Source organism: Macaca nemestrina, chromosome X (genome assembly GCF_043159975.1).
Source record: "Macaca nemestrina isolate mMacNem1 chromosome X, mMacNem.hap1, whole genome shotgun sequence".
NCBI lineage: Eukaryota > Metazoa > Chordata > Mammalia > Primates > Cercopithecidae > Macaca > Macaca nemestrina.
In genome coordinates, this window is record NC_092145.1 from 57,524,932 (window position 1) to 57,542,700 (window position 17,769).

Below are 17,769 nucleotides of genomic sequence, written 5' to 3' on the forward strand. Positions count from 1 at the left end.
GGATTAAATAAAATGAAGGGTGTAAAGCTTTCGAATAGTATCATCCACATAGTGCTCATTAAGTGGTAGCTATTGTAACGCTTCCCATTTTTGAGCTGATACTGTTATAAGTACTACTGGGCTTTATTTAAGTGCTAGACAGCCACTATAATAGTGCCATATTGGCTTTTGATGTGAATCTCAAAGCAGCTTCCATTATTTGAGACATAGGAAAAGGCAGTGATTTTGGATTTAAGTAAACGGAATTCAAGACAAAAATGTTAAAATGGGAAGAAAAGCTCCCTCTCAGAAAGTACACTTATTATGTGCTTTGACCTTTGTCACTGCCTCTGCCCACAACTTCTCTGGCTGGAGAATCATTTGAATGAGGAAAGAATGATTTAAAAATAAAAATGAACTACAGAAACAAACTGTATTCTGTCTCTGCCAAAAGGAAACGTAGAATCGGGACAATTATCATCCAGCCTGGGGCCGGCCAGGCCCAAGGGAAAGGAAAGGAGGGAAGAAATCCTAGAGAAAGATATTTACAAGCCCATCAAGCATGCAGTGAGAATCACCGAGTTGTAGGTACTGTCCTGGGATGAATAAAGGCATTAGACATTGCCTCTGTTTCAGGGGATTACAGTCTAGTTGGGAAGACATTACAATAAAATATACGCACACAGAGAGAAGCAGATAGGTCCATACATACCAACCTGTGCGAAAGTTCCAGTGAGGAGACTTGTTTAAAACAAGGAGTGTGTTTCTGGGGAGTAAACATTAGTCTAGAAAGGAAAGTTGGGCCTGACTGTGAAGGTATCAGGAGTTTGAGACCAGCTTGGCCAACATGGCAAAACCTTGTCTCTACTAAAAATACAAAAACATTAGCCGGGCATGGTGGTGCATGCCTGTAATTCTAGCTACTCGGGAGGCTGAGGCAGGAGAATCGCTTGAACCCAGGAGGCGGAGGTTGCAGTGAGCTGGGCTGGCACCACTGTACTCCAGCCTGGGCGACAGAGTGAGACTCTGTCTCAAAAAAAAAAAAAAAAAGAAAAGAAAAGAAAAAAAGTATACTGTAGGCAATTAGAAGTTGATGCTATTTTCCTGGGGGTGAGGGTGTCATATGCAAAAAGCATTTTAAGAAAATCATTCTGATTGAGCAATTCAATAGATATTTATTGAGTATTATGTATAGCACCAGAGTCCAAGGAGACAAAAGGGGGAAGGAGGACGGGCTGGGAATGTTGTATGCATATCCTTCGGTACCCTCTCTGAGTTTGAAACGAATGTGTTATCTACTCAAAACATTTGGAAATGTATTAATATACTAAAATAATATGTATGCTGTAGCATGGAAATGGGAAAGATGACTTTCAGTTGAGAGAATCTGGGAAGACTTCTTGGAGGCTATGAAGCTGGGTCTTTGAAAGGCAGCATTTCCACAGGTGCTAATTTGAGTGGGAGCTTGCCTTGAGCCACAAGGTGGGGGATAGATCTCTGCCGTCCAATACTGTAGCCCCAGCCACGTGCAGCTATGGAGCCCTGAACATGTGGCTCGTGTGTGCAAATTGAGATGTGCTGGAAGTGTGAAATACTTATGGATTGTTGAAGACATAGTATGAACAAATGTAAAATTTTTCATTATTCATTTTTAGATGGATTACATGTGAAAATGATATTTGGAAAATAGAAACGTTAAAATGAATTTCACTTGTTTCTCATTTAAAAAAATGAAGGTGCTACATGATTTAAAATCATATCTGTGGCTTGCATTAGATTTTCTCCCAGACGGTGCTATTCTAGATCCTGGAGATTTTCAGAGAATGGTGAGTTAGGTCAGTACTGCTGCAGCAGAAGGTGTATATGGGTAAGAGTGAGAAGAAAGGTTGGAAAAAGTGGGCCAGGCCAAATTTTGAAGGATGTCAGCCACTCAGCTGAAGAGTATGGACTTTATTTATTCACTGGTGAGCTGCTGCAGGATTTTGAGCACAGGAATCAGATCATCAAAAGGCTGCTTTGAGCTGGGGTGAATTAAAGGCCGTAAGAATAGTTAGTGTATTAATCAAGGAGTGAGGTGCTAGGCTCTGGGCTTAGGTGGTAGCTTTGAAATCAGAAAGAGAGAAATGTAAACTATACCGTGGAAGGAGAAGTGATAGAACTGAGTAGGGATGTGGCTGTCAAGAGATAACGTGAAGTTTTCTGACCTTGGCAATGAGAAGCACATCAGTGCCAGTGATAGACATCAGGAAGTCTGGAGAGGGAACTGAATGGGGACTGCCTGAGAGGGAAAATAAGTTTGATTTTTGACATGGCGAGCTTGAGGTGGCTGGGTGAAACATGGGATTGAGAGTATGAGAGACAGATTTATTTTATTTTATTTTTGAGACCGAGTCTTGCTCTGCTGCCCAGGCTGGAGGGCAGTGGCAAGATCTTGGCTCACTGCAATCTCCGCCTCCCAGGTTCAAGTGATTCTCCTGCCTCAGCCTTCTGAGTAGCTGGGATTACAGGCACCCACCACCATGCCGGGCTAACTTTTGTATTTTTAGTGGAGACAGGGTTTCACCATGTTGGCCAGGCTGGTCTCAAACTCCTGACCTCAGGTGATCTGCCCGCCTCAGCCTCCCAAAGTGCTGGGATTACAGGCGTGAGTCACCGTGGCTGGCCGAGAGACAGCTTTTTGGATCTTAGTAGAGGTGATTATCGCAGTCAGATAATTATAATAATGATTAGTATGTTTATGGCATTGTAATACAGAAAATACACAAAATGTACTCGTCCTATATATTATTTTACACGATCCTTACAATAGTCCAAAGCTCACAGAATTTAAGTAAGTTGTCCAAGATCACATAGCTAGTTAGTGGCCAAGGTAGCATGCTAAAACTCGCCTTCCTTGTATCATTGTAATTGAAAGAAAATGCCACAGGTAAATGTAGAGAAACCTCAGATTCCAGATGATATATTTTCAGTTCCCCCAAGTTGCTTCCTAAATTGAGGGCTATCTCTGACCCTGGAAAAACCATCTTAGGTTCTCTTCAGTTGTTTGAAACATTATTTGTAGAGGTGAGGAAACTGAGGCCCTGAGAAGTTAGTGAAAGATTTGAAACGTCTATTAGTAAGAGGTATAGGTGGAACTCAGACAAGGGCTGTGGCAGATTGCGTTATTGTTTCTATAGATTGCCTTTTCCTCCTGCTTCCTGCCACGTGCCCTGATGAACTGATATGAGCTTGGTCATAAAACTTGCTTTGGCCAATGGGATGTGAGCCAAAGTAACTTCCACTACATATGATCAGAAGATTGAAAGCTGTGGCAAGGTTCAGCATTCTTTGCTCTTTTCCCTCTGCCGTAAGATTGGCATGTCCAAAAAAAGGGGCTCCTCCTTCAGCCAGGATCCTAGAATGAAGAAGACACAATGAAGCAGTGCCACAGATGACCTGTGGCTGCCACAGCATACCTTTGCTAATTGAGGTTTGGGGGGTGTTTTTAACCATCATACAAACCTAGCAAAAGCTGACAGATACACTATCCCATTATATGGACTTTACTTCCTTTACATTGACTACACAATTACTCAGTTTTAATTTTTTTTTATTATTATACTTTAAGTTCTAGGGTACATGTGCACAACGTGCAGGTTTGTTACATATGTGTACATGTGCCATATTGGTGTGCTGCACCCATTAACTCGTCATTTACATTAGGTATTTCTCCTAACGCTATCCCTCCCCATCCCCCCTCCCCACAATAGGCCCCGATGTGCTGGCTGACTCCTACTCATCCTTTAGGTCTCTAATTAAATATCACTTCTTCAGAGAGGACTTTCATGACCACCCAGTGTAACTTAGGCCCCTTTCCTTTCCAACACACACACACACACACACACACACACACACACACACACACCCCATTATTTTCTCCTACAATATCAATAGTCTTTCCTTCTAAGCACTAAACACAACTGTAATCACCTATTGATTTCTTTACCATTGGCATGCTCCACTTGATTAAGCTCACGAAGACCTAAAACGTGTCTACTTTTGCTAGTATATAGTGCCTAGCATAATGCCTGTCATGCAGTAGATGTTAATGAATATTTGTAGGATGAATGATGGAGAGATGAATAGCTTATTGTTTACATGGTTGTTGGATCATAAACCAAAAACAAAGGAGGGTGCTTTGATTTAGGGGAAATAAGACTACTAAAGTATCTCCTAGGAGCAAGGATGAAGTATTACTTTTTCCTTTTTTGGTCCTTCTCTTTCGAGGAAACTTTGAAAGCAGTGGCACTTTTCAAACCCCTTAAAAACAGATCTACTTGCCAACAGATTTCTCTGGCTTGGCAGGTTTTCTGCCTGATACCAGGGAAGCCTGCTGAAGCCTGCAGATAGGCTAGGACTCCTCTACAAGAAAAGAGGACTATTGCCACGGAATGCTTAGTTATATGGAGGAAGAGATTCACCCACCCTTCCCCTTCTGAGTGGTTGATGCAATTTAGTAAGAAGTGGGAGGAGAAAGAGACTGCTGGGAAATGAGAATTATGTGCTGGATATAGTGGATGCCTTTCTGGTCCTAACCAGAAAAATCAGGCCCACTTCCCCTCACTTTCACCTGCCAATAGACCACTGAAGAGGTGACTCTGAACTGTATCACACCAAGCTGGCCGATCGAGTTTGAAGGCTTTGTGCAAAATGACCAGCTTTCCCATGACAGAACCACGCACACACATCTGCATGCTCGGATGGCAGGAGGGGGGAGGAAAGAACCATTCTGTGCTTTAAATCATGAAATCTTTTGTATGGAGAAACTCACAAGGTCTCACAACTTGAATTGTTGAGATACACAGTGAAGCCTAATGTAGAGGTATAGTGTCAATGAGGGGCGTCAATGATTCACGAGGTCCCTTTCTTACTAGGGATGCCCACTAATCCTGTAACTCTAAATTTTCTGCCTTCTGTGACTCCAGAACACACAGGCACACTAGGTTCCTTAGGTAGGGCAGAATAGGAGAAGCTTATGAGGATATACTGCACTTTTAAAAAGTAAAATAAATGTAATAAAAAGCAAGCAGCATAATTGCCATGACTTATACCCTGTGACATTTGATAATAACAAGGTTGGTACATTACAAATAAGTTCCACATTTACAACTCTGCCTTGATATTTACACTTATTAAATTGTTGAGGGAGGTGGTTCCTGGATGCTGGAGGCCCATATATAAAACATATTAGCATAATTGGAGTACAGCCAAATCCCTCAGTGTACATTGCAGACACTTGTTAAAAGCTTGACCTTGGAGGGAAAAAAAAAACTTCCTACTTGTCTTCAATCCATCCTCACCTCCTGAAAGTACTCCTCTAAAGTCAACTTCCAGCCAAACACGGTTTGGGGAGTTTGTCCTTAATGCTGACCTTAGGCAGGTCCTCAGTTCCCAGGACAGTGATGAAGGCTATGTTCTCACCTGGATGAGGAAATTACCTATGATTTTCCATTACCTGTAGCAAACATTCCTTTTCATTTGTTTAATTCCCTGAAAGTTGACACTACACATTAATTCATTGAGCAATTGCTTTGTGTAAAGGCCCAGAGATGAATGAGACCGTCACTGCCATCAAGGAACTTACACTTTAGTCAAGGACACAGACAACGAACTATAGTAGAAGGCAGAATGAAATAAAGGCCAGAATAGAGGTATGAACAAATTGCTGTGGGAGCATTGATAACACAATTTATTTTAATGGGGGAAGAAAAATTAAGAAAGGCTTCAGAAAGGCATTGGTCCTTGAAGGATTGATAGGAGAAAAAGGGTGAGGCTGGGCAGGAGGCCGTAACAGTCAGAGCAAAGTGCATGTGTGTATAATGGCATGAAGGTATATGCACAGTTAGTGATGTAATCATATGTTTGGTATTGGTATGTTCCAGTGATAAATCCTGTGTGGCATGGCTTAAGGAATGAGGTAGAAGAGGCGTGAAAGTTATGTTTGGGTCTGCTCCTGAGACCTTTGAAGGCTGCCCTGGTTTCGTTAATTAAGGAGAACAATCAAAGATTTTCGAAGTGGGCCAAGAAAGGCATTTTAGGATGCTCTCTCTAGAGTGTGAAGAATGGGTTGAAGAGGTAAGAGACTGAAACAGGGAGAGCAACTTCTGTGCCTGGCTGGATATTAGGGGAGAAGGAATAATACAAAATGCTTCCGGAGTTTCTAACTATAGAAATTGGGAAAAGGCTAGTGCCAATACTGAGACAGGTGACCTGGATGGAAAGATAAGTTTGCTGGAGAAGAACATATTTGGTGGGGAGTATATGGAGTTTAGTGGGTGAGCTATCCTTTTCGGTGGGAAGGTGGTTTTGGGGTCCAGGAAAGATCTCAGAGTCATCTCCATGAAAGAAATTCTTGAAGCTGTGGATGTGGCTAAGACGACACTGGAGGTGACAAAAACACAAATGAAGGCAACTAACAGTAATGCCTGTTCATAAGAATGATACAATAGACTTTGAAGATTTGGTGGGAAGGGTCGGGGGGTGAGGACTAAAGGACTACAAATTGGGTACAGTGTACAATGCTCGGGTGATGGGTGCACCAAAATCTCAGAAATCACCACTAAAGAACTTACCGATGTAACCAAACATTACCTGTTCTCCCAAAACCTAGTGAAATAAAAGAATGCCTATATTTAGGGGTCATTTGAAGACAACCAATGAGAAAGGGGAATGAGTTTTCTGAGAGGTAGGGGAAGACAGGGCTAGGTACACTTGGTGGAAGACATGAGAGAAAATAAGTGGGATGAGGATTCAGAAGCATTCACAGGATTTGGCAGTTAGGTAGGTCATTGGTAGCCTTGTCAAGAGTCACAGCTTGAAGGTTGTTGTTTAATAGTATGGTGGAACCTTAAAGATGTTTGTAGACTGAGAGGAAATGTGAGGATGGATAATGGATGTCAAGAGTGAAGTCCTTACAATAATACCAAGTACTACACGACGTAAGGTCATAGCAAGTCAGCTTTGTTATCACAGATGCTCTGAAGTAAAAAAGTCATTGACATCTGGAAGACGTTTTCATTTTTATCATTATACTGAATTCTGCCAGGGGCCTTAGTACATGACCCCTTTCATTTCCCCTCCCTCTTTCCCTCAAGCACCATCATTAAGTGCCACCAGTTGTTCAGCCACATAAAGCACTCCATTACGCGACTTTTGTCCAAAAGTCGGGGCCACTGTGCTATTACATGCCATAGGTTTCCGAGACTTGTTCAAAAAGAAAATTCATAGTACTTAGGTATTTTCAATTTAATTCCCATCGTGATATTTGAGTTTTTGTAGGAAAATGGAGGGATGGCAACACAAGGTATTTGGGGTGGAAGGAGATACAGCAGATTCATAAAACAGGCCTCATTCTTGAATAACACAATATTAGCCAAAACAAAGCTATTCAATGTCACATGACCCAGCGTCTGAATGTCCTAGGAGGGAAGTCTTAGAGTCATTTGAGTAGAAAGGCATTTAGCATAAAGGGAATAGACTTGGGCACAGTTTGAAAGTCTAAGAGATTACTGGGACCATAGTAAAATGGGAGAATCTGCTGTTCTTTTAGAGAATAGTAATTGTTCAAGAGCCTCTTAAATGTACAGCTTAAAATATTAACCAGACACTTAAGAAGGCCTAGCTATGAACTCACTGAAACTTTTCCCATAAATTATACTTTATCTAAATTTCTTTCCTGACAGTATGAAACCAAAACTGAATCAGTATATTTTAATGTCCACTCAATCTTTGTCAGTTTTTTGTTTCTTTGAACGGCCATTTAATGTTTTGGCTTTCAGTGTTGTTTAAAAAAAAAAAAAAAAAAGGAAGAGAAAGGAAAAGAAAAGAAAGAAAAGAAAAGGGAAGAAAAAGGAAGGGAACTGAAGGGGATGGGGAAAGAAAGGAAAGGAAAAGAAAGCAACCTAGAGATCTTACCCTTGCTCTTATTACCATAATCACTATAATATTACTGAATAAGTTCTGCAGAAATCATGTTCTCCTGTCTGCTCCATGTCTCTGTGATTTGATGCTACTTGCATATAAAGCTTGCATGAGCCATGTGACAGTACAGATAATAGGATCATAGCAGCCGGGTGTGGTGGCTCATGCCAGTAATCCTAGCACCTTGGAAGGCCGAGGCAGGTGGATTGCCTGAGCTCAGGAGCTTCAGACTAGCCTGGGCAACATAGTGAAACCCCATCTCTACTAAAAAAAAAAAAAAAAAAGCCAAGTGTGGCGGCATGCGCCTGTAGTCCCAGCTACTCGGGAGGCTGAGGCAGGAGAATTGCTTGAACCCGGGAGGTGGAGGTTGCAGTGAGCCGAGATCATGCAACTGTACTCCAGCCTGGCAACAGAGCGAGACTCCGACTCCGTCTCAAAAAAAAAAAAAAAAAAAAAAAAGGATCATAGCAAGCCTCAGAGCTGCGGCTGTGCATATCTGTGGTGCCACTGAAAACTGCTACCCCAGTTTGGGGCCTCATTTCTTATAAGTATTATTGCAATAAACTCCCAACAAAGTTGGTCTTCTGTGGCCTCTCCGCACTCTACCTGTCCTACATAGAGCTTCTAGAGTCATCTTCCTTCAATGCTCCAAATAATTTCTTTGCTCAAAACCCCTCAATATTTCCCTATCCTGTACAGAATCAAGAAGCCCAAACCACACATCCACTGCTGTGATTCATGGACCTTGCACTCTAGTCAAACAGAATTGTTCAATATTCTGTGCGTATGCACCAAGGTTCCAAGTTTATACCTCGGCTCATGCCTTCCCTCCCTCCCTCTTCAAAAAGATGTCAGTTCCATGAGATCTTGAACCACATCTAGCTGGTTCACTGTCATAAAGCCTGGCATTGTGTGTGGCACACAATAGGTGCTCAGTAAATACTGACTGAATGACTAACAGTGTCACAGATCCAAATCTACTTACCTCTTAAATTTCAGTTTAAATGCCAGCCACTCCACAAAATCTACACAGATCCCAGCTTCCCACCCAATAACCACCCCACCTCTCTAAAACTAAATTCTTGCTTTTTCTGAACCTCCACAGGCCTTATATCAGTTTCAATATCAATCAGTTTCTTTCTACCTTGAATTACAATTCTGTTTGTACATATCCCATCTCCTACTAGACTGTGAGATCTTGAAGCCAGGAGCTATGTTTAATTCATAATTGTGTCCTGAAAAAGCAACTTCCATTAAATGGACACTCAGTGATGAGAATAGCCCCACTGGGGAGTGGGGGTGAAGGCAGACTTTAACAAAGTAGAGAAGTTGAGGGGTTTTATTTATTTATTATTATGTCAAATAATATGATAATAGTGCTTACACTTTGCCCATAAACATCAAAAGGTGATGGCTGGACCTCAATTAGCCAAGATATAGGTGAAAATATTAGCTGAACTGCTATTATCCAAGATATAAGGTCATCATCACTAAAGATTGAACTCTGGCTCATCTCCAAGAACTAGGAACAAAGTTGTGATTTGCATAATTCATATATTTGCAAGTTGTTTTTGCTGAAATGGACACTACCTGTAATAATATTTTATTTGTGGCCAATGGGACTCTAGACATTTAAATAAATTCAGTCTGTAAATGAGATATTTGGCTATAGCTTTATTTTTATTGTAAATCAAAACTATATAGCATGTTACATGTATTGCATATATATTAATTTCTGGATTTCCATTTTTCCTTTGAGCTCTGGCCTTAGGCTCAAATTCTCCTAGTTGTGGATACTAACGTTTGCAGACTTCCTATTAAGGAATTTGCCTATTTGGGTCTGAGCGGGGAGAAAACGCCAATGTATTTGATTCCTGATGTAAACCATTCCAAGGGAAACAATGGTGTTTGGTTTGCCTTGGAAACAAATGTTTCAGATCGTATTATTTATAGACCTGGTTATTACATTCTCCAGATCTTCATCTTCAAGTCACCCCACCCATGATGAGATATTCTATTGAAGGCTCTCCAGAAAATAATAATCTACAGTCCTTTTATTACTCATTCCAGATTTTTACCCTTCTGAGCATTTGAAGCCCACTTGCTTAATTCTATACTCAATACCAAAACAAAACAAAACAGAACCAAAACCTTTTCTGTTGAAATAGTTTCTCTGGAGCATGTAAATCACCCTTCTGATGTTTCTAAACTTTTCAGTTGCACAGTATCTCCACTACTCTAGCAAGCAGTGCTAAAGAAAACCTTATGATTCCTACAAGTATGTTTTTAATATGATCCCATGATCTCTACCTGACCAGACCCATACAAAAACACTCCTGCACTTCTCTTTGGTTGAGGCCTCTCCTCCTAGAATGTTCTCATATCCTGTCTTGACTCCTCAGAGTTCATGCCTTTTCACTTGTGTTTAACCTTAATTATCATAGGCAGTACAACATTTAATGTATATCTTAACTTTATTGAATAAGTAAGTAGCCATTACATATAGATTGCAAGTCATTCTTGGTCCTGCTTAGAGATAGGTGTTTATTCCAAGGTGAAACGAGAGCACAAATCCACAGTTCTACTGCAAGTGAAATACTTCTTCAGGGTGGCTTGGTATGGACACAATCTCCCTCAATACCCACTCAAAGCAGTCTTTGCTTTCACCTCTCCCTTCAGGTAAGGGATTCACGGTATTTAAAATAAGCTTGTAAAGAACCCTTCTGTATCAGAGGTAGTTTTGTGCCTGTATTGTGAACCATAGAAGGCATCTGGTCAAAGGCGTCAAAAAAGGGGCAGAAGAGGTACATCAGAGCACAGAGTTGGGATCGATTATTTTTCTCAAGTTAATTGGCCATGGGGGCAAAAGTATCAACCAAAATTTAGAATAGCCTATCCATCCATTTAACAACAAAGCATGCAGTAGCCTGTGCAGACAGTAGCTTTTAGAGACAAACTTCGATTTGGTTTGAGCACCATGAATGCATCTTAAAAAGTGAAAAATTCATTTATGTGCAATGAGTACTGTAGTGAGCTGCACGGTGCCCCCGCCCCCCCAAAAATATATTCAATATCCTAATCCCTGGAACCTGTGATAGTACCTTATTTGGAAAAAAGGTCCTTTCAGATGTAATTAAGAATCTTGGAATAAGGGAATTAACATGGGTAATCTATCTGGATGGGCCCTAAATCCCATCATAAGTGTCTTTTTAAGAGAGAGGCAGAGGTAGATCATATATACAGAGGGGAAGTGATGTGAAGACAGAGCAGAGGGAGATGCAGTCACAAACCAAGGAATGATGGCAGCCACAAGAAACTGGAAGACATGGGAAGAATGCTTCCCCTAGAGTCTCCAGAAGAAGTTCAGCCCTGCCAACCCCTCAATTTTGGACTTTTGGCCTCCAAAACAACAAGATAATAAATTTCTATTGTTTTAAGCCACTGGGCTTGAGGGTAATTTGTTACAGCAGCCACAGGAATCTAATACAGATTGTGGAACTGGGAAATTGGGTACTTCTGTAACAAATGTCTCAAAATGTGAAAATGGCTTTGTAACTGGATAATGGGTAGAGACTAGAAGAATTGTGGTGGGTGTGATAGAAAAAGCTAGATTGCCTTAACCAGACAGTTGGTAGAAGTGTGAATGTTAAAGGCATTTATAGTGATGGTTTAGAAAGAAATGAAGATTTTATTGGAAAATGGAAGAAAGGGAATCCTGGTCATATAGTGGCAAAAAGTTTATCTAAATTGTCTAGTACAGTAGTGTGAAAAGTAGAATAAATGATGAACTTGGATGTTTAGCTGAGGAAATTTTCAAGTCTAGTGTTAGAGGTATAGCTTAGTTTCTTCTTAGTGCTTATAGTAAAATAAGACAGAAAAGAGATACATTGACAAAAGAGGCTGGGCATGGGGGCTCACACCTGTAATCTGGCACTTTAGGAGGCCAAGATGGGTGGATTGCTTGAGGCTAGGAGTTCGAGAGCAGCCTGAGCAACATAGCAAGATCAAGCATCTACAAAAAATGCAAAAAATTAGCCAGGCATGGTGGCATGCACCTGTAGACCCAGCTACTTGGAAGGCTGATGCAGGAGGATCGCTTGAGCCTGGGAGTTTGAGGTTACAGTGAGCTATGTTTGCACCACTACACTGCAGCCTGGGTGACAGAGTGAGACGTCATCTCTAATAAATTTAAAAAACATTTTTTTAAGAGAAAAGAACCATATAAGTGGACAAGGAATCAGTACCTGATAACTGGGTAAATTCGGAGCCTATTCAGATTGCAAAAAAAAGGATGCTAAAATTAGGAGATTCACTGTTAGAAAAGTGTGCTCTGGAGATAAGCCCAAGGGTGTGTCTTGACAACCTTTGGCTAGTGCTGAAGAGGTTAGGCATTAACTTGTGGATTTATTTGACTGTTTCAACAGAAGCCAAGAATAGAGATGGGGTTATTCAGGAAAAATCTGTGAGGACCCTCTTTTCTGAATGTGTGAATCAATGTGACATACATGGAAGACCCACAAGGTTTTTGAGAATGCTATACCAGCAGAAACACTTCCAACTGGGCCTAAAAGGGACAGGGACAGAATAAAATGAAAGAAGATTGTGAGACTGCCAAAAGTCTACAGGTAGGAAACCCATTGATAAAACTACTCAGCTGCAAACACGTGCTACCCTTCAAGATAAAGGAAGCACCATCCTGAGAGCAGAACTGCAGGTACAGAGGCAGAGGCCCAAGTGTGGGAACACAGGAAGAAATGCAAGCCACAGGCACAGAGGCAGAGGCCCAATCCATAGTCCAAGAAAGAAGAGCTACAGGCCCAAAGGGTGGAGCACTGAGAAAGAGGATTACTGCCAGGTCTTGAAATATAAGAAGAGAAATTTGTCTGGCTAGATTTTGAAAATGATTGGGACAGGAGACTCCATTCCACTTTCCATTCTCTCCTTTTTGAAACAGAAATGTCTGTAACCGTTATCCTATGCCTGTGCCCACCATTGTAATTTGAAAGCAGATAACTTTTCTGTTTCACTGGTTCTCAGAGGAAGAGGAATTTTGCCTCAGGAAAGACCATACCAGAGTTTCACTCATACCTGATTTAGATTATCTAAATAATAAGCTTTGGAACCTTTGAACCGATGATATTTGAATGAGATTTTGGACTTAGGATTGAGTCCAAAATGGGTTGAGACTTTTGGGAATGTTAGGATGGGATGAATGTCCTTTACACATGAGACAGACATAAATTTTGGGCCAGAGGGCAGACTTGGGTGGGCTAAGAGTGGCTTCCTAAAAGATATAGCCACATCCTAATCCCCAAAACCCGTGAATGTTATCTTATTTGGAAAAGGAGGCCTTGCAGATGTAATTAAGTTAAGAATCATGAGGTGAGGAGATTATCCTGGAGTCATCTGGGTAGTCTCTATAAGTCATAATAAGGATCCTTATAAAACAGAGGCAGAGGGAGATTAGGTACACAGAGGAAGGTGATGTGAAGACACAGCAGAAAGAGAAATGTGGCCATAAGCCAAAAAATGCCAAGAGCCACCAGAAGGTGGATGTGGCAAGGAAAGATTCTCCTCTAGGGCCTCTGGAGGGAGCATGGCTTTGCTGCCCTCAAGAAATGTAAGCAAATAAGTTTCTGTTGTGTTAAGCCATCATATTGGTAATTGGTTACAGCAGCCAAAGGAGATGGATGCAATTAGTTAATATTTTAAGAATTCTGTACCTTTAAAAAAATATTCTGAAGAAAATCTGCATAAATGGTGCTTCTCACATGTGGCAGTAATATGGCCAACAAAAGACCTTAGTGTAATTTGGTTTCATACTAAAAATGTCACTATATAGTTATTTTAGTGATACTTTTCAATCTAAAACAAAACTGCAAATGGCTAGAGCAGGACCATTATAAATCTGGGAAACAAACCTTTTAACTCTATTATTGGAACTTCATGAAAGACCCTGAAAATTTTTTTAATGTTTGTGAAAAGCAAGTGGGATTTGCTCTAAATAAAAATATATAAGTTATCAATAATAGTACTTCATTCGTTCTTGTTCACAAACTAGAAAATAAGGCAAGTTTGCGTCTGGAAAAGGTGATACATATCAGTATTTCTACCTTGACCAGCTTGATAATATAGCTAGGCATATGCTCCCAAATTTTAGTCAGGGTTAACATTTTCAAAATCACTCTCCTACAGACTGATAAGCTGTCAAAAGAATTAAAAAAGCCATACCACGAAGATTTCAGAAAAGACATTGTAAAGTCAAAAATACACATATTACGTATTTACATAAATTAGAACCTAAACTTTTGTTGTTAAAAAACAGTGTAACTGATATGTCCCTTAAATGTGTGTGTGCACATGTGTGCGTTTGTGTATGTGTGTTTTCAGATCGGATAGAACTGTAAAATCTCAGATACTGTCACCCTTTTTGCTTTCTCTATTGTAGCAGCTTCAGAGCTTTTTAAAGTATAATACCTAAGTAAGGATGCACTGGAGGCAAAGGCAGCAGTTTGAATCATTATACATCTATATAAAGGAATCTGTAAGCTGCTGGTCACTTGTTTACTTTATCTCAGATGGGGATTTGCCAAGCCAGCCATTTGTTCTTCTCTCTGAATATCTACAATGTGCTTTGAATGAGTAGAAACAGTATTTTCTATAAGAAATATACATGTAAGAAATTTCTTACAATAATCACAATCATCTGCGTGAATTAGACTTAAAATTGCACTCCAGAGAAGTTATACCACATTATTTCAATGTATATTTTAAAATAATAGACAAGTTAAGTATAACTTTTACTCCCTAATCTATTTAAGAAAAATGTAGAACCTGTTTTCCCTGCTAGACTTGTTTTGGCAGCATCATTTTAATTTGTTAATATAAGGTAAGTAAGTATGATGATAATTGAGAAGTTCACTTAGTTGGAATTATTGTAGCAAGAGATATAAATATATACACATATTTACACATACATACATAAAATTTCTTTTTCTTCTTCAGACCACCAAAGTGAAATTGGAAAGAGAGTAGAAAGGGAGATAAAACAATTGACCTTTTAGACAGTTTTCTGCTGCCTCCTGCAAAAAGAATTCTTTTTCCTCTCAGGTTTTCTAGAATTCTATTCCCTGCCTTCAAGGGACTCAAGGGAGAAAGAAGCAATAGAAAAAAGAAATAAACCACAGAGCATAGGAATCAATATTTGTCTTTGAAATCTAAATAAAGGTAATAGAATTTTCAGGTTCATCCCTAGCATAAACATTAAAATGTGAGGGTTTTCTCAAAAATAGCCATATAAAGTATTTGTATAAAGTAGATATCTGTGCATAATTAGAAAATACCTCTTTAAATAAAGTTTAAATCACTTTCCCTAACTGATTCGGTTAAACTTTGGTTTATTTTTAGCAATGAGAAGTGCTTGCAATATCATGCTGAAATGCTAGCTAGACTAATGATAAGTTTAATTTCAGCCAAAGCAGATGAATCCATCAGCTTTCACTTGAGATAAGATTCTAAATAACTCAACTGGGGTGGAGCAGTACTTTCATGAATTTCCAAAATGGCTTCTCTTACAGTGTGCATAATATTAGCCCCTCTCCAAATCAAGATGTATATTTTTCTTGGCCCTTTTCTATTACATATGTAACAGGAATTGGAAGCTGACACTGGATAATACTTTCTATTCTTTTTCTTCTCTTTTGTTTTTGGTGGGGGTGACTTACACATTTAAGATTTTAAATTTTTGACAGACTGAATGTTTTTGAAAGCCTTAGAACTCTTCAATTTCTTACACTTTCATCATCACAGTCAGGTCACACACAATTACAAATGATACACATCTTTACACTAAAATGGAACACATTTTGCAATCCTGATAACTGTATTCAGATTAGAATAATTGTGGGAGGAGTCTTGCAATAGTATTACAAATGCACACTACTTCATCCAGCTTATCTTGATCTTTGCAGAAATGCACTTATTCCCTTTCCAGCCGCTGAGTGCACACTTTGTTCTTCTCAAAATGCATCATTTTGTTTACTTAAATATTTTCATATTCTTTGGCATCAGGAATCACTTAGATGAGATAGCTCCATTGTGGCGAGAGCGTGACCTTTCCAAAGGTACTCGTCTGTTATCTGTAAGACAAAGTGAAAAAGAACCAAAAGCATGGTAAGCTTTAGATCTTTGCTATTACATGATGTTAGGTTGAGAAAGGTTTTCAAATAGTCCTGAAAAATCACTTCAAATGAATATGTAAATAAGTAACAAGGAACTCAGATCTGAGGAGTTCATGCGGCAGCTGCCCGGCTGAGTTCAAGAGTTCTGCAATCAGCAATAAATGACTTTTTCTTGGTAAGCGAAGTCAGAGTGATAAAAGAAATGGAAGCATTCTCTCAAGCACAGTCCCCTTGGAAATAGCAGGCAACAACAAAATTCTTTGGTAAAGATGTTAAATTGAAAAGATCTATATACAGCGCCTTTTGTTGGAAAGCACTTCAATTCCCCATGAGTTTTCAATCTGTATGTTGGCTACCTCTAGAGGACACCAGCATGGGCAGAGCAGAAAAGAGTTTTTATTTTTTACAATGATTGCAGTATGTGTCAATCACACTAGCTACGAAATTTGCTTGATTGTATGATGTAAAAAAATTCAATATATAGTCATTATGGGAATGAATAATGAATAGGACCTATTCTAGGTCCCATTCCCACCTCCCGTCACAGGAAGAATAATTATTATAGAGATAACAAAGCTTGGAAAACAAAGTTTAAAAGCACTGAAAGTTGCTGAAAATAGTTCTAGCTTTAATAGGGAAAAGGTTTACAGCTCTGCATTGCAATGATCACTACTATGTTATTATCACCTCTGTTTTATGCTCCGCTTAAATGCAATTGATGTGGGTGAAAATCCCTTTCTGACAAAAGCATAATATACTTAGATTCTCTATTTAGAATGAGACTAGGTCCCTAGAAATAATGACAACCACCAGCACTTACATAAATGCTAACACTTTACACTCGTTAATTTGCTAATTCACACAACATCCCCGGGAGGTAAGCCCATTTCATTCTATCCTATTATCTGTGCTTCAGTGATGAAGGTTACACAGCAAATCAATGGTATGATGGGGGATTATAATGCAAAGTTAATGCCTAAATGTCAGACCTGCTTTGTTCGGAGGTGAAGGTTGGGGCCTCCCAAGCTGCTACTCATTTCCTCCTTGAGATGATGACACCCAACTAACACATCCTGCCTGTTATATGGCTAGGAAAAACTCAGAACTGCTGAGGTTTTGCCATGGTGCCTTTCTTGTCTGTGCTACCATCTCTTGACTGATTTCCCGGTAGTCTGTGGTCAGCAGGCAGAGGAAAGCTAACGGGCCTCCATGACCCCAGCCTCATTAACACCACGGTATGAGTGTCCTGAGCCAACCAGCCATAAACTTAAAGCCTACTGAGTGCTTCATAATGCAATAATATCACTGAGAGGTGAGAAAGAAAGAAAGGCATTTTCTCTACTCAGAGATATATCTGAGTGATGGATTATTTGGGTATCCTTTTGAAGATACCATTAAAAAATCCATTATTTAGTTTGAGATATAGATCACAATTCAGCTAAAAATGTGAAGATAACATTCCTGAATAAAGGACTTATTACTTAGATGTCACTGGTTTGCATACAGATTGGTTTTCTACTTCTTAGAAAACATTTAAAAATGAGATTACAATATAATGGTTCCCATTGCATTGCTAGCATGAAAGTGTTTGGTGTTAAAGCTACCAGACATGAGAATGATGGTAGCATTCCCAGAGGATCATGCTGACTTG

The 17,769-nt window shown here is 39.7% G+C and overlaps 1 protein-coding gene across 4 annotated transcripts in view; it reads right to left on the reverse strand.

Moving 5' to 3' along the window:
* Positions 1–10,393: 10,393 nt before the first annotated feature.
* Positions 10,394–17,769, reverse strand: part of LOC105497495 (diaphanous related formin 2) — a 919,069-nt gene continuing 911,693 nt past the window's right edge. For all 4 annotated transcript variants that reach the window (XM_071089284.1, XM_071089283.1, XM_071089281.1 and 1 more), the window contains one exon: positions 10,394–16,076. In XM_071089284.1, coding sequence (XP_070945385.1) covers positions 16,012–16,076 — 65 coding nt within the window. In that variant the 3' untranslated portion in view covers positions 10,394–16,011. The remainder of the gene's footprint in view (positions 16,077–17,769) is intronic.